Genomic DNA, 17,324 nt, shown 5'->3' with positions numbered 1-17,324 from the left:
ATACAGAAATACACTTTGAAACACAAGGAATACCTTGATGTAAGGCCATACTGGTCTCTTTTTCTGTCCCAAGTACTGTGTATTGTATGATAGAGCCGGGTTCAGCAGAGTAGTTTTTACTGCTTGTTCTTGCAGCTCGAGATTCGGTTAATGGAAAGAGTAGAAGGTGCTGCATAGAGATATCAACAGCCAGGATTCTTTGCCCAGAAGGGAAATCCGAAAGATACATCTCTGATGGAGCAGCAGTTTGTCTAACCAATTACTTCTCCTTCCTTTCTCCTTGGGTCAGTAGGGTTTCATTGCTTGACAAGTAACTTTCCTTTACGTGTTGCTTTTCATCTGAGAATTCACATGTACAGATCTTTTTGTTGTCGTTCCAGCGTTCACTGTGCCTAGTACTTTCTCAAAGTAAACCTGCCTCTGCTCAGACCTGAATAAGTCAACGCATTACATTTTTGTTGTGCACTGTTCTGTCACAGGTAAACCCAAATGTGCTCAGTTCAGTGGAGAAGCAGAGGCGCAGAGAGGAAGAAGAGGAGCGCCAAATCCTTATAGCGGTGCAGAAAAGGGAGCAGGAGCAGCTGCTAAAGGAGGAGAGAAAGAGAGAGATGGAGGAGAAGGTCAAAGCAGTGGAAGGTACGTGCAGTGTGAAGCAGAGCTGGGAGATTTCGAAGCTGAGACCAAAGCCTTGAATTAAGATCTACCATTTGCATTCCTCCCCTGCCAGGCATGCTAATGGAGATGTCTTTTCTTGGACTTGGCTCAGATAAATTGGTCTGACACTAGTTTCTTTTTGCCTTGTCCTCCATCTCTGTGTTGATGACTGTTATCTTATGTGCCCTTCAGTTTTGTCTTCTACCTTTGAGTTATACTCATTTTCTCCCACCATTCATATTGTTCCTCTGCTTCCTCCTTCCATCTTCCTGCTGTGGTCCTCATGTATTTCTCTGTGTGCCGGATTAGCTGACTTTACTCTTGCTGAACAGCCATTTGTCCTTTTGGTCTGCTGCATGACGAAAGGACTCCTTTCAGGACAGAATGGAAGGGGATGACATGGGAGTAGCAAGAATAGTAGTTTCATGTTGCTACTGACCTCATCAGCTAGAAAACTTAAGGTGAGAGGACCAGGCTAAAATGAGCACTGGCAAGTGATAACTTCAGTTTTTTTCTGCTCTGCCACAGTGACTGGCTGGGCTGTTGAAGCTCTAGGGAAACGCAACGTCTTCATGAAACTGTTCACATGCTGCATGACGGTATCAGTATTGTGAGTCTTTAAATTGATAAAGAATCAGAAGGGGAAGGGAAAAAAAAAGTTCATGCAAACCCCATAAACTTTCCAAGATGAAACAGTTTGCTACCAGATGTTTGATAGCAGACCAGATGTTATCTAAGAATAGCTTCTTTTACCTGCTTACTTTCTAACCCTTTGAGAATCCAATTACTTACTTGGCCTTCATATATTTCTGGTTGCCAGTCCTGGCTGATCTGGTGCTCTAAATTCAGAGTCATCCAGCTTCCTGATCTGCCACAGACATCTGTTTCACCTTGGCATATTGCATATTCTTTGTGCTTTAATTCTTTACCTGTATAGACAAAATTAATCTTGAAGATCCTGAAGATCTGCAAAGACAAATGTGATTTTCAGAGCTGGGCTTGTTTTCTTATAAGCTGTGTCAGTTTTTGGGTTAACACAAGCACTGTGTCATCTGATGTGAATGTACCAGAGCCAGTCAAAAAACTGGCATGGGGCTGGTCAGTAAATTGTTTTAAGCCATTTTGTATTAATTAGTGCTTTCTTTGACTGGCATACTTTTATTTTCGTTTGAACAGTTTCTTTCAGTTTAGTTCAAACTTTTTCCCCAGTCAGTTTAGGCTGAGTCAAGAGAAGTCCACTTCTAAAGTGATGCAAAAGTTGTTTGGAAAGATTATTTAAATCATTTGTTCAGTTAAATCACTTCAGTGTTTTTCATCCCTAGAAACGGCAGCTTTCCAGGAAAAACTTTGGCTTCTTAACCATCTTTCCTTATTGTCAAGCACCCCCTCCATTAGCATAGCACTGTGGTAGTTCTTATGATGAACAGAAAGTCATTTGAAAATGAAGTCATTTGTTTTGCTTGGCTCAGACTTTTTAAAACTGGACATCCCCTGACTGAGAGTAACAAGGATTTTATTGTGTTTTGCCTTCTTTTGTTAAATCCCAAGCGATTTTGCAAGATCTTCTGTAGAGGGGTGATATGAAACACAGAATGGAATGTCTGTGCTCTTTGAGACTTCATCAGCACTTCACCTGGCTCTCGTTTTTGGACTCTGTGCCTGTTTTCAGATGGCTTTCCTCTTTCTAGTCTGGGATTTCACTTCCCCTCACTCCAACGCACACCCCATTTAGTGACCCTCCTGCTGGGCCCATCTGGACTTTCCTGACTTTGACTTAAAGCAGTTTTCTAGATTTCTACCAGAACAGAATGTTAGAGTTTTCCAGTTTTCTTCACAGATGCTGCTCAAACATTACCTCTCACGTACATGACTTGCTAGCTGTCTGAGGTACTTTTTAGGGCATTACTTAGCTTTTGATACTTGATGAGTAGATCTCAACCCATTACAACAATTACGGTGAGCTGTGCCTTTAACATGCTGTGTAATCTTCCTGTGCTGCAGGGGCCTGAGCTGTATCAGGGTAGCACATACCAATTCCTGTCAAGTTTATTTGGGTCCCTGATGGGTACTGATGGATTTCTAAAATCTACGTGACCTTACCTCTTGGTTGCTGTTGCCAGGAAATTCTCCTTTTGCTGCCCAGGTCATTGCCATACATATTTCTCAGCTTGTTCACTTTGGCATCCATAGTAATGCCATCTAAGTGATGTCAGTTTTACCAAAGAAGCATGCGGTATTGAACTGTGCTTGACTCTGCTAATCTCTGCTAACTGTAGTTTGATGTTGGACTCCTTCTCATTACATAGTATAAAAGATGCTGATAGATTTTGTAGGACATCTTAAATGCAAGCCCTGTCCTTTCATCTTCAGAGCAACCCACAGTCTGGTTATGGGAAATTTGGACTTTTTTCTAACTAGTCTTTGATGTATCTGGTCGTGGATTTCTCTGTAAGTATCTCCCTTGTAGCTATTTCTGAACACCTGTTATCTTGTCAGAATATGCATTAAGATAAAGGACTTGTTCCTCATGTGAAGCCATGACTTGCAGTGATGCTAATGGTGGTCATGTCAGTGTGTTACTGTGACATCTCTGGTTTCTTCCCAATAGAGAAATCCATTGCTTTTTTTTGATGGGGCACAAGCTATGACTGTCAACTTCTTTTCAGGGAGAAGGACGTTTTCCTCAGTTTCTACAGGAAGAACATGTAAACCTTTATATTTAGCACCAGAATGTCTATGGAAGTGGTCACTCTAATGTCAGAGTAAGGACTGTAAGGAAATACGGATAGAGCTATTCTGGAGATGCCCACTTCTAGTTTTCTTGTCTGCCTGCTCTCCATCTCAAGCTTTCTTATGGCGGAGTAAGAGAGAATATTTATACCCTTCCACCTGAGCACGTGCCCCAGCTGTGGCCTGTTTTCTGGAGTGTTTTTTTCTGTATCATCTCTCCTTGAGTACTTTTGCAGAAAGTTCTGCTTAAGCAGAAGGTTGATACAATTGCAGGTGTTTAGCAAGTCAAATGAATTCAGATTTGCTTTAACAAAAAGGAAATGAGGCTCATAAGAGTCCATAAACTATATATTATGGAACAGTCTGTTAGCCAGCTGTCTGGTTGCAAACCACAGATTATATTACTAGCATTGCCTCTTCCTGTCTTTCACCTCTTAAACCAAACCTGTCTCAATGGCCTTCCAGCATGGTGGTTTACTTGCCCAGGCAGTGAAGGCCCACCTGAACAATCTTCCCAAAGCTAGCTCTGGTGATGGAAAATATTATTGACCCCAGCTACTCATTGCTACCCAGATGGGAGAACTTCATTCATCCTTCAGCACTGCTCTTTATCATCCTCAGTGCAAAACCAGCTGCCTTGAGTTCATGTGGCTGAGGAATAATTGCTCCTTCTTGACAGCATGGGAGTAGCAGTGAACAGCTGTAGGATGGTAACTTAGCAAGCCAACTCTTTCCATTGAACTGATCTGTGCCTCAGTCTGTGCTTTGAACTTCTCTCTTTGTACCACGCCGTCTTCAGGAACTTTTCTGGAGGTTGGCTAAGAGATCTGCATCACAGTATCATGCCAAAATTTTTGATGGCATTGTCAACAAAGACTGAAGAGATGTGTTTGTGGTGCATGGTATTCTATCAGTTTCTCAGCTTCTTTGCTGAAAGAACATTTCAGTGGAGCTCTTGAAAGCCACAGGATCTGCCTGACTTTTCCCTGCAAGACACTGTTGACAAGTAGTGCTGAATGGCTTCTTTGCTCATTTTCCCTTCTTGCTGCAGAACGAGCCAGGAGGAGGAAGCTTCGTGAAGAGCGGGCCTGGCTGCTGGCACAGGGGAAGGAGCTCCCACCTGAGCTTTCCCACTTGGATCCCAGTTCCCCTACCAGGGAAGAACGAAGGGCCAAGGATCTGTGAGTATGCAGCTGTGCCTGTAGTACACCTGTGCAGTGGGGCATTTGTAGGGAGGGGAGGAGTGTGATCATTCACAGAAATGAGGAGGGAGAAATGAGGTTGGAGAGCTGCAAGGAATAAGCTGAGAAACATCTGGATTTGTTCCATGCTAGAGGAGTGTTTGTGATGAAGCCTGTTAACATCATGGCACTGCGTGTGGTGTGGAAGGGAAGATGAGGTAAAAGGAAATGCCTTGTTTGTCCTAAGTCTGTGTTCACTGTTGTTGTTTTTTTTTTTTTCAATTACAGCTTTGAACTGGATGATGAGTTCACAGCCATGTATAAAGGTTAGTCATCCTGTCCCACTTTTCTTCTTTGAATGACTCTACTGGGCATGTGTGTCTAACAATTGCCTGTCTTTTGTGACTACCAGTTCTAGATGTGGTAAAGGCTCACAAGGATTCTTGGCCTTTCTTGGAACCTGTTGATGAATCATATGCTCCCAACTACTACCAGATCATTAAGGTAGGGAAGACAATACAGCTTGCCTGGTTGATGCTCTTTGTTGACTGAGGTGCAATTATTTATTTGTGCTTTGAAGTTCTGTGGGCTGTGTTATCCTCAAAGTCAAATTGCAGGGGTTCCTTTGGGTCTAGGAAATGCATGATGAGTCTCTGCTCTGCATGCCTTTCTGTGAAGAAGCTTGTAATTTATGCAACACTGCAAGTCCCACTGCACTCACTGTAACTCAAGGGAAGCTTTGTTGCATTTCAGGCCCCCATGGACATCTCTAGCATGGAGAAGAAGTTGAATGGAGGTCAGTACTGCACCAAGGAAGAATTTGTGGGCGATATGAAGACCATGTTCAGGAACTGTCTTAAGTACAATGGTGAAGGCAGTGGTAAGAGCAGTAAGATGCTAAGTTCATCTATTTGCAGTGCTGAGTCCAAACAAGTATTGACCTTTCCCTACTCACCACAACTGGATTTATGTCTATTTTCTTCCAGGGTATTTTTGAGAGTCTGGAGGAAAGAGTAAGAGCTCCTGATTAATAAAGCCCAGGGATTAGACAGGTTTTCAGCACAATTGTCATGCTAATTTGTGGGCTGGCACAATGGGACTCATATGTTGGTAGATAATGAAGACGGAACATACAAAATCTGGTTTTTTTTTTTTGTTTGTTTGTTTGTTTTTGTTTGTTTTTTTGCAAGGTTGTTCCTTTGTGTGCCTGCATATGTTTCTGTGCTTCTTTGTCTCTTACTATCTAACATGTACTTTGAAGAGCAGAGGAGTCTAGTCAGTCCTCAATGTTTGCAGAGTAATGCAGAAATCTGAGAAATGAGACTTTGGGATGGAAAATACATCTTCTTGTTTAGCTTCCTTGGCTACTGAATGAATAACATGAGTTCACAAATGGGAAACTCTGGGTTTAATTGCCATGCCAATTAAAATTCTGCATGTTGCTTAGGTAAGAAATCAGTTCCCATATGGTGGGTCATCACTGCAGACTGTCTTCAAATTGGAACTAGTTCGAGCTCTTTAGCTTGTCACTGTGGGCCCCAAGTAAAAGCATTCCTGTGCTGCCACTGGGAGAGCTTTGTTTCCCAAGGAAGTTCTAGGCTACTTCAACAGAAACAACTGGAAAGTTATTTGCTACAAGCCCTTGTCATTGACACCTCTCACACGTCTTTTTTTATTCTTATCCATTCCAATGAAATGTAGGTGCCCCCCCTGAGCAGAACTGTACCATGGAAATGACACGATTATGACACTGATATTTGTAATAGCTTTTTTGTCGTGGTCAGCAAATGCTTTAAAAGCTGAAAGTGGAGAAAGTGTCTTTGCTGATTTTTCTCTGTCTTGTAGCATATAGCAGAGATCTGAACCAGTCCAAGAAAAGCCTCTAAAGATAATCGGGTATCTTTGGAAGTTAACATTTCTTCTGTCAGCACTGCTGGCTAACTGTGCAGGTCACACATCTCTGCAAGCAGAGGTGGTGTCCGTCATAATGTAATTCTTGGCACTATTCTGGGACATTAGGTTAATGCTGACTGTGCAAGCCGTGCCGCTAGCGGTACTTTGTCATGGCTGTGTGCCTGTCCTCTGGTGGGGTTACTGAACAAATCTGATGCTGCACTGCTTATCAAGTTTAAGAACATAAACCAAAGTCAGCTAGATAGAAACGGAAGTCTTTCTCCAAAAGACTTTGTGGAGGTAATTTGGCTAGGAAATAAGAAAAGTCCAGCATTGCTTGACAGTTCTTCTCTAAAAGTCTCTGTCCCTGACATTGCTGGATTTTTTTTGTGGCAGAATATACCAAGATGGCTTACAATTTGGAGAGATGTTTCCACCGAGCAATGATGAAGCACTTCCCTGGGGAAGATGGAGACACAGATGAGGAGTTCTGGATCAGAGAAGACGGGAGGCGGGAGAAGAGGAGCCGGCGGACTGGCCGCTCCAGTGGTGGCAATGTTTGGACTCGGTCACGAGACTCAGAGGGACCAGGCAAGAGGCAGCAACGCCTGGAAAACGGAGGGAAGCCTCCACCGTATCGAGCTACTTCTAGGGCTCCTGCTTCTTCCTCCTCCTCCTCGTCTTCCTCCTTCTCCTCATCCTCTGCAGAGGATCCAAGTGGAAACGCCATGCAGCCTCCTCGAGAAGTGGGCCCTTCCAATGGGAGAGGTTTCCCCCGCTCGCTGCAGTACGGTGGCATGCCCAGCCCTGTGCCACATCCTGGCCAGATGGTAAGGGGTGGTTTCTGATGGTTTTTATCGATCCTGCCTGTGGAGGCAGGAAGGGAAAAGAGAACAAAATTCTGTGGAATACAGCAAGGATCTTTTCACAGAGATTTGAGGGTCAGAGCTGTGATTTCTCAAACTGAAACATTTCAGCCCTTAAATTTAACCTGAAACAGTTCAGTCTTACCAGGTCTTCGTGTAGTTGGCTGAGGAAACTGGACAGAAAATAGTTACTGTTAAGACAGTATGTTGAAGCTAGAAGAGTAGCTACTTCAGTAACTGAAGGCTTTTCCAGATTGCTGCCACAGTAGTTAGGAGTGGTCTTGTAACATTCTATGTCAGCAAGTACCCACATATGCTTGGTCAGCCTCAGCTCCCCCACTTCTATTTTCTCTTTGGAGAGGTACTCCATGTGCATGTAAAGTAGTCACGTTTTCTCTTTTAACCTCCAGTTTATGATGCTGAGCAAGCCAGCCTTCTTTTGTCTCAATTGTTTACAGATGCCTGGTAACTTTGTGCCATCTGCGTACTTCTGCATTTCGTGCTTTGAGTATTCATAAAGGCTGTAAACAAAACCACACACAAGGCCACCCTGGGCTGTAGCAGTGACCTCCCTTTAGCCTGATGTTTCTTCTCTGAGGACCACCTGTTCTGCCTGTTCTATGGGCTGCTCCTTACCCATCCTTCACTGTCTTTTCCTTTTTTAAACAGTGATGTCTTGTGGTGCAGTGTGACAGCTGCTCCTCTGATACCAAGATACCCCTCTCTTTTTAGCTAGAAATTAAATAATGTTTTAGGGCCGTTCTTGTGATGCAGACAGTGAAAGCCAGTAGGAGAGTTGGAGCCAGCTATTCTTGTGAAAGAAATCCAGCACATTCCCTGCCATTCTACTTATGTGCTCCTGTGGTTTGCTCCAAGGAGAGGAACCCTGTCCCCTCCAGTCTTCTTGTTTGCTCCTAAATAGCTAGGAGGTGTGTGAGTGTACCACAGCTTGAGCCTAGGGACACGAGAGAGAGAGAGAGAGAGAGAGAGAGAGAGAGTGGAGAACTGTGTCATCTCATGAGAGAGCCTGTGGGTTTTTCATGGTATCTACAAAAAGTCCATCTGCTTTTCTGTGTGGTTCTTTAGATCTTGACTTCTCCATGCTTGAAGCTGTTCTGCTGCCTTTTTACATTTCACAAATGGTTTTATTTCTCCCTCCCACACGCCTCCTCATCCCCCAGAGACCAGCCGTACCAGGAACGTTTGGACCCCTGCGTGGATCAGATCCAACGAAACTCTATGGCTCACCGCGAGTGCCAGAGCCCCATCCTGGAGACCCGGTTCAACAGCACCAGCACTTTGCCATGCAGGTAAAAACAAACAAACGAATGGAGGAAAAACAAACAAAAAAACCCAACAACAACAAAGAAAAACCACCATAGTTTCTACAAACGCTGCTGTCTGCTTTGGTAGTAATAAAACAAAGGCACTTTGCAGATCCCCTCTGCTCCCCTTGGTGCCTCTCTTCAGAACACACCGGTGATGGTGCTTACCCACCTTCCTCCAACTGATACTCAGCCACTCTCTTTCCTTCCCCAGCCTGCCGTGGGACTGAGCGAGCACCGAGGGCACAGGCTGGCCACTCCCGAGAAGCAGGTGTGTGCAGGGCCGACCCACATTGCTGGTCTTGGACCCCGTCCCAGCGCCTTGCAGCTAGGGTGCATGAGTGGACCCCCTCCTGACGCCGTCTACTCAGCAGCGCAGTTCCAGCAGGGATTCCTTCCTCCCAGGCACAACGGGCCTCCAGTGAGGCCGCCAGAGGGTTCCGAGATGCCACCAGGACACATGTACCGACCCTACAAGTACCTGAACCGTGGGCACCCTGCCTTGTGGAATGGCAGCCATGGAGCCAGCGGCCAGAGTGCAGTGGGGCCAGAGGAGAAGGCACCCCTGGGGCCGGCGCCCTCGCTCCAGCCCCGTGCCATCGGCCATATGATGGAGCCCCGGGCCATACGGGCACCTCTGCCTCCCAGCCAGTGGACTGAGCAATCAAACTTTCTACCTCACGGGGTGCCTCCCTCAGGGTATATCAGACCACCTGGGAAAACCGCCAGCCAGAGAATGCCGCAGCCACCAGCCGCTCTTTTTGGGGGACCGCCTCAGGTTCAAAGAGGGTGCCAGGGTGGGGACTCCATGATGGACAGCCCAGAGATGATCGCCATGCAGCAGCTGTCATCCCGTGTGTGCCCGCCAGGCGTGCCTTACCACCCTCGCCAGCCGCCCCCGCCGCACCTTCCCGGGCCCTTTCCCCAGCTGGCTCACGCTGCCTCCACTGGCGTGCCACCCCCAAAGCCTGTCGTTGGGAATGGGAGCTCACAGGATCAGACCATGGAGCCGGAGAGCAACCAAGGTAACTCCCCGTGGCTGACCAGAGGCCACATAGAAGCTTTTCGTCTGTCTTTGCTACTGCCAGGGACTCTGGATGTAGAGGATGCAGCCTCATGGGTCCTTCTAGCTGTAGATGTCTCTGTTCATTGCAGAGAAGTGGGACTAGATGACCTTTAGAGGTCCCTTCCAATTCAAATGATTCTATGTTTTTTGTGCCTGTGGGGAGCAAGGAGCTGTTTCCAGTGGATGGGCATTCACAAAGAGTAGCTCTACTGCTCTAAAGTCTTGGTGTACCGACCTTAATTGTGTTGCTGATGCATGAAGCCTGTATCTGTAGATGTGGTTTTATTCAGATTTGCACCACTAAAGAGGAGGGAAGTTTGTTTTTGTTTTTTTTTTCAGACTCACCAGAGTCCATTTTAAATACTGGTAGAGGCTCAGCAGCAAAAGCGAGTTTTGTTCTAGAAAAGAATTAAATTACTGATCAAACAGCTGTGGGGCACATCATTTGTATACACACTTTTTCTTTTATATATTTTATACATTTCCTGCTCCAGCCATCACTGAAGTTTTCCTAAGATTTTTCGTCTTACTGTAGCCTGCCAGAGATCCCCTCCTTGCCAGTTATACCTGCAAGTTGTCAGTTTGCCTTTGGGTGCAAATGCAAAGCACAGTCTGTGATGCTTCTTACAGCTCACTTGGATTTAATATAAAAATTGAGTCTGCAAAGAGTTAGGTAAGGAGAGTAAATGTAGTGTGCGTAAATGGTTTAAATACACTTCTTTGAGTGTCTGTCAGTGTGACTTCTCTGAAATGCACATCTGCCTCATGAGCTTAATGTCTCAATATCTTCACAGAGGAGGAGTGCCAGCAAGGTGCTGAGCAGCCATGTCAGTTGAGATGGGATGGCAACGTGTCATATGTGCCACCACAAGTTTCTTTCTAGTGGAATTTCATTCACTCTAGCTGGTAATCTAGAGATCAAAAAAACCTTAAACCTAGAGATCAAAAAACCCTAGAGATCAAAAACAAATATTTCATTAATTCTAGCTGGTAAACTAGAGATCAAAAACCTTGTATTTTTATCAATGCCTTGTGTGCCTTAAAGTAAGAGGAAACTCTTTCCTTGTGTGGCATTGCTTAAAACTCATTATCATTTAGCTGTGCTGGATATAGAACAGAGACTGGGAGAGAACACTGGGTGATTTCAGAGCAGAGTGGCCGCATCTTCGAGTTTTTTATGCAGTCTGATAGTGAATAGGACAAGGGGGAATGGCTTTAAATTAAAAGATAGGATACTTAGGTTAAATATTAGGAAATAATTCTTTAGTCGGGGTGGTGAGGCGCTGGCACAGCTGCCCAGAGAAGCTGTGAGTGCCCCATCCTTGGAGCTGTTCAAGGCCAGGTTAGATGGGGTCTTGGGCAGCCTGCACTGGTGGGGGGCAGCCAGCCCATGGCAGGGGGTTGGATGATCTATGATCTTTAAGGTCCATTACAACCACAGCCTTCTTGTGATCTCCAAATCATAGTTGGTTAAAACGTGGCTGTGATTGGCTTCACAGTGCCTTGGTATGTGGCAGTGCTCTTGCCCAACTGCAGGCAAGCAGGGTTTGTGGCCCAGAAAGGGCAATACAACCTGAAATCAAAAAAGCCCCAGCTTTTAGCTCACTCTCGTGGGGAACATGCAGTATTTTCTAGTGCAGCCTTTCTATGAGGCAGCCTCTGCATGCCCATCTGTCAGACCAAAGCCATGTGTGCCAGGTTACTCTGATGGTGATTTGCTGTCTACAGTGGGGTTTTATCTTAATGGAAATCATAAGGACTCAGTTCACATATGCCATCTTTCCCTGAGAGGTATGCAACCTCATGAGTAGTATTAAAAAGAGCTCTTTTGAAAGAACAAGCTCTTAAAAGGTTGCCCAGCTTTGCAAAAATGCCCTTTGGGATTTCTAAGGATCTGTGAAAGAAGAGCTTTCCATTGGCTGTGGGAGGAAAGCCGCAGCCCCACAGAGTTCACATTTATCCTCGTGCTGTGCTCTGGCCATGGTGTGAATAGAGTTGAGTAGGGGATGAGGTATTTTAGGCTTTGAAGCACTTTGAAATCTCTGATGGAACCATCTTTGTGGCTTTAGAAAGTCACTCCCCTTCCTTTTGAACAGTTCAGCACCTTGGGGTACTTTCTCCAACCAAATGTGGAGGATGTGTCAGAGCCACCCCTCAAGTTTTTGCTGTGGTTTTGTGTCAGCAGCCATAGAGAAGAGAAACCCATCATGAATGAGGCTGCTGTTCTCTCTGCCAAAAGTGGGCCCTGGGAGGTTGTTTTGGCATATCTGACTCAGCTGAGAGGAATTATTTTTTGGCAAATCCACTTTGGGTGGGCATGGGCATGGGTGTGGGTTCAGGAGGGCTGCCTTCCAAAACAAGACCAGCACCTGACATTTACACCCTCTCTTTCCAGTGGAGCCACTGGCCGGCGTGGAGGAGAAGGCTCAGTGCATCGGCATTCCCGACAGGGCCTACGCCAAACTCCTACCTCATCCCAAGCCCCCCCTGCCCATGGAGTGTGCCCGGCGCAACCTGCCCCCAGATGGGGAGGGAGATGGCTCCAGCCTGAAGAGTGATCTGAAGGCCAACCAGAGCAAGGGCACGTGGCCGGCCGAGAGCAGCTACGCCGGCCCAGCTGCCCAGGGGTGCATGAGGGACCTGGCATCCACCCCTGAGCGAGGAGGACCCGTGTCTGAAAACGGGGCAGCGGGCGAAGGGCCGGCAGAGAGCAAGGGGTTGGCTGCCAGCCTGATGGAGAAGCCCCTCTGCGGTGGAGGGAAGGCTCTGCCCGAAGCTGCCGTGCCTTGCATGGGGCAGGGCACCAGCCTTCCCACCATGGATGCTGGCACCGTGGGAGCTGCCCCCAACCAGTTCCACCCTCTCTACATGCCGGGTCTGGAATACCCGAATTCAGCTGCTCGTTATCACATCAACCCGGGGCTGCAAGGGTTCAGCCCAGTGATGGGTGGGAAGCCTCCCCCAGTGTCCCACCCGCAGCATTTTCCTGCACGGGGCTTCCAGCCAAGCAGTGCCCATCCCGGGGTTTTCCCTCGCTATCGGCCCCACCAGGGCATGCCCTACCCCTACCAGCCCCAGCCTCAACCTTCTTACCACCACTACCAGCGGCCACCCTACTACGCCTGTCCGCAGGGCTACTCGGACTGGCAGAGGCCTCTTCACCCCCAGGCCAGCCCCAGCGGCCACCCGCCCCTGGCCAGACCCCCTTTCTCTGACCGGGGAAATGTGAGCAGCTTGCAGGGCTGTGAGGCACTGAGTGCTGCCCTGGCTTCTCCCAACCGCATGGACGTAGCGAGTGCCAAAGAGGTTTCTCCAAGCGACGGGCAGGATCTGGGGCCTGAAGATGAGAAGTCTGAGGAATCCCAGGAGCGGCCGGAGAGTCCCAAAGAGTTCCTAGATTTGGACAACCACAACGCAGCCACGAAGAGGCAAAGCTCGGTGGCAGCAGGAGAGTTTCTCTATGGAGCTCCCCCACCTCACCTGGGTTCGGGAATGGGATTTGGGCCATCAGCTTTCCCTCCCCACGGGATGATGCTGCAGACTGGCTCTCCCTACACATCCCGGCATCCCGCCGGTCATTTCCAGCCCAGGACGTACGGATCACCCATGAATGCCCACCTGTCTCATCATCCAGCCCCTGGCCAAGCTAATGGCCTCTCTCAGGAGGGACCCCTGTACCGCTGCCGGGAGGAGAACATAGGTCACTTTCAGGCCTTGCTGATGGAGCAGAGAGGCAGTGGAGGTGGCATGGGGGGGCCACCCCAGGACTTGTATAGACCATCGGGGTAAGAGCATGTTTTCTGTGAGAAGGTGAGATGGGAGGGAGCGATGCCTGGGTAGCAGCATGTGTTCGATATCCTTGAAAGGCCCAGACTGAAGTCTCAGGTACTATGGAGGGCTAACAGATGGTTAAACCTTTCTGTGAGCTGCAGAGTCTAGCTGCAGCTTTTTAAAACTAGTAATATTAGCTATCATGGAGACCTGTTAGCTTGTCCGTTCCGTTTCCACACCAGGGCTTTGTTTTATCTGATGGTATTTTGTTAATGTGTTGTCTGGTGTTGTGCATCTCTTAATCAAAAGGTCTCTGACCACTTTCTTTGCAAGAATTTTGTTGCATCTATTCATAGTGGAGGGAGTAGCTAACTGAAGTGGAAGTTAGCCTTGTTTTGAAGTCTGTTTCAGTGTTTCTGTGTGAGTGGTGCATGTTTGCATTCATCCAGGTAGATGGGGTTTATCCTTGATGTTCATGTGCTAAAACTCTCTCCATTAAACCTGACTACAGAATGCAAATGCATCAGGCTCAAGTTCCTTTCCCGAAGATGCCTACAGCAACCATGTCTCGAGAAGATCTGACGCCACAAAAATCATCAGCGTTGCCTCTGGATCAAGTAAGGGCCACCAAGGAGAGCTCAGATGAGAGCCTTTTCTTGCTCTGCCAGTTAAAGGAGTGAAGTATTTGCTAGCAGTGGGAAGCGTTGGAGGAAGCTGGGAAGTGAGCTTACTGATAGGCACAGGAGCTGGAGATGTCTATTTTGTCACAGTTGACTGTGCTGACTAGTTGACTATCTGTTAGCACAGGTAGTGCCAGCTTTGGAGTAATAGCATGAAATTGTGAGGTTGCTCCTTTCTACAGCTGCTAGTTGAAGGTCTCCAACTCCTCTTTTTCTTCTTCCAGAGCTAGTCTGAGGAAGGAAGGACCTCACGAAGATGAAAGCCACACGTAATTTGGACAAAGGGGAGGAGGGGCAGGCCTTCCTCCCACCCTCCCCTCATCCAAGCAGCATGTAGCTTCCCGGGTCCATGGATCGCAGCATCCCGACGGCGTTTGTGCTGGAATTCCGGAGCTGTGCTGGGCCCCAGCCAACCGGCCGAGCAGCCGGCTTGCCAGCACAGGGCGAGCATGGCCAAACTAGTGGCTTTCTGAGACTGGAGACTGCGTCTCGTTCAGGGTTTGAGGGATTTTGGTGTGGGGAGGGTGGGGGTGGGGGCTGGAACTTTCATTGACTGCTAAACTCAGGTATATTTTTCAGGGTGGAAGAGGACGATGATGGAATTTTACTTGTAGTATTAACGTGTGTGTTTTGGAGCTGGATCCAGTTTACAGAATTTAACCTGTTGCCTTTTTAAATAAATTTCTGTTGTTGGTGAATGTATTGTACATAATGGGGGAGGGGGTGGGCCCAGCTTGTAGTGGGCTTAGCACTGGAGGAATCTGTTTACAATCATATCACACTGAAGTCTTTCAGGATAGGGTGAGGGTCTGGGGGAGCGGGGAGAGGTCAGGGAACATGCGATGAATGACTTGCTGTCCTTTGCAGCTGTGACGCCACCCGATAGTTGTTAGGCTGAATATCAGGAATTGCTCAGGAGCATAACGTGTCCTCCTCTTTCTCTTCTCCTCTTCCTCCTTCACTCTCACCCCTGCCTCTGCCCCTCCAGATCCAGGGCCTGAGTGCACTTCCAGCTCCTGTCATCACGGGGGAACAAGGAAACCAGGACCAGGAATTGAAACCAGCACAGGACGCTCACAGAATTGTCCCTTCTGCTAGCGTAGTACCCTTCTCCCTGCCTTTCTCGTAGGAGTAGTTTGTACTCATGGAAACAAGAAAGGGCCCAGTTGGTCACCTTGGACTTATTTTGGTGAAACCAGTGCCTGCTGACTGTGGAACAGCACCTACCCCATGGAACAAGTGTTGTACAGGGCTGTATTCCCTGCTGACAAGGAGGGGAACTGCATCCCTCCTTAGTTTCTCTGTCCTTTGCTATATTTACCTACGGGCAGCAGCAAAGCAGAAAGTAAGCTGAGATCCCTGACATCTCAGTTGCCTGTGGAAGAGCGTGAGGTTGGTTTGATGGAGCAGTTTGCTGCAGTGTAAGCTGTTTGTTGGCCTGAGGAGTTGGGTTTGCTTCAGCAAGTAGCAGGTGATTCAGCAAGCACTGATTTGAAATCTGGAGTTGATGGAATGGCTCAGGCAGTAAGAGACAAGAGAGCTGTGTGCTTGAATGGAGTCTGTTCTTCTCCATCTTTGGTGCTGTAGTAGCATGTACCACAGGCTGGTGGCAACTTCCCTCAAGTCAATACACAATCTGTAGGGACTCTCCACCAGCAGTGGCACTGCACAGAGGAACCCCGGTGCCCCAAGTCTTTGGCCAGATGCTGAAGTTCAAGTGTAGGTTTGACAAGTTGCTTAGAAATCTCATCAGCAGGTATGTATCCACATAAACTATGTTAAAACTAACATAGGTGAATGTTTTTGGCAGAGCTGGAGTAAAGCCAGGTAGAGTTGCTACACTGCAAGTCTGGGCAGAAAGATCTGGATCACAGCCTCAGTATGGGCTGCAGTTGGCATTGAAGGGACAGTAGTGTAATTAGGATGTGCCATTGTGCCTGCCAAATTGTGGTGGCAGAGGTGAGCGTGTGAGGACAGAATAGCATGCCCCGGAGTCTGCAGTACCAGCCAGGGAAGGGTTCCTGGCTTCAGGTTTCTGGAGAATTTTTCTGCCTGTGTTGTCATTTCAAATGGTGCCGTCACCCATAGTAGCTGCGCTGCATCAGCATGCATGGCCACACCGAGCCTAACAGGAGTTAGAACTTCTTCCTGCTAGTCCCACAGGTGTGTTTATGAGACTGCTCCTTACTGAGTGCTTCAGCCAGCCTGTGGCCTGCAGCTGCTCCCTGTTCTGGCTCCTCCCCAGAGGAAGACTTTGGTATGAGAATGAGTGTAAGTGTAACCACTGTTCAGTTCAGCGAGCTTAGGACAAATGAAGAAGCAATTGCTTCTCTTTTTAAGGCTGTCTTTAGTTTTCGTAGTTAATTTTCATTAAAAATGGAGGCTCTGTAAAGTCTAACTTAGAGCAAAGTGTTTGAAATGCTGGGAACATGAATGCATCTTCTGCAAACAACCCTTGTCGTACTTCAGCCTGTGTCTTCTGCATCAAGGATGGTTACCCAGATACTTGAAGTGCCTTTGAGCTTATGGAGAACTTTATGGAACAGGAGGTTTTAGATGGTATAAAAAAAGCCAAAGCACTCTTGATCTTCAGCTGGAACTGGCACTGAAAACATGGGGGTCACAGCATCTGGATGGGTGCCAACCCTAGGTCAAAACAGGAGGAATAAGGCAAGGATTGCTTGTGGTCTGCCTGCAGAGAAGGTAATGGAGAGTTAGGCAGTGATAGATAGCCCTAGGATCCTATATGGAGTATGAGGCGTGCTGTCCCTTACCTGGCAGGGTTGAGTGGGTTTCTGAGTAAATGGCTTTTGATTGGTAGTTGGTAATTCTGATGAAAGTGACTAACAGAAGTTAGTTGCTACTAGGGAGACACGTGGTTTGTATTAGAAAAGAGCTGATGTAGCACGGAGGGAACAATGGCTGGACTACAGGGATATCTTAGGGACAGGGCCAAGTGTTGCTTGTGGAACCTTAGTTCTGAGTTTCCAGACTTTGAAATACTTTGCTCAGTAATGTTTGTGGGTTGTGTTTGGGTTGGATTCTGTTTTGTTGTTGTTGTTGTTGTTTTGTGATGATATCTAAGCACACCACCCCTTTCTCCCCCCAAAATCAGAGTTTTATCTCGCTGGGTACAATCTGAACAAATAACTGAAAAT

At 47.4% G+C, this 17,324-nt stretch overlaps 1 protein-coding gene across 1 annotated transcript in view; it reads left to right on the top strand.

Moving 5' to 3' along the window:
* The window catches only part of CECR2 (CECR2 histone acetyl-lysine reader), a gene marked incomplete at both ends in the record, with an annotated part of 92,679 nt that extends 77,384 nt beyond the window's left edge, over nucleotides 1-15,295 (top strand). Inside the window, 11 exons of the mRNA XM_079550854.1 lie at nucleotides 480-636; nucleotides 4,436-4,565; nucleotides 4,854-4,891; nucleotides 4,978-5,069; nucleotides 5,319-5,445; nucleotides 6,855-7,288; nucleotides 8,506-8,634; nucleotides 8,864-9,674; nucleotides 12,111-13,500; nucleotides 13,998-14,103; nucleotides 15,155-15,295. Of these exons, the coding sequence (XP_079406980.1) occupies nucleotides 480-636; nucleotides 4,436-4,565; nucleotides 4,854-4,891; nucleotides 4,978-5,069; nucleotides 5,319-5,445; nucleotides 6,855-7,288; nucleotides 8,506-8,634; nucleotides 8,864-9,674; nucleotides 12,111-13,500; nucleotides 13,998-14,103; nucleotides 15,155-15,295 (3,555 nt within the window). The remainder of the gene's footprint in view (nucleotides 1-479; nucleotides 637-4,435; nucleotides 4,566-4,853; nucleotides 4,892-4,977; nucleotides 5,070-5,318; nucleotides 5,446-6,854; nucleotides 7,289-8,505; nucleotides 8,635-8,863; nucleotides 9,675-12,110; nucleotides 13,501-13,997; nucleotides 14,104-15,154) is intronic.
* Between the last annotated feature and the right edge of the window lie 2,029 nt (nucleotides 15,296-17,324).

Source organism: Tetrao urogallus (assembly GCF_951394365.1).
Source record: "Tetrao urogallus genome assembly, chromosome: 1".
In the NCBI taxonomy this organism is placed as follows: Eukaryota; Metazoa; Chordata; class Aves; order Galliformes; family Phasianidae; genus Tetrao; species Tetrao urogallus.
The sequence above is the reverse complement of the archived record's forward strand: the minus strand, read 5'-3'. Positions and strand labels throughout refer to the sequence as shown.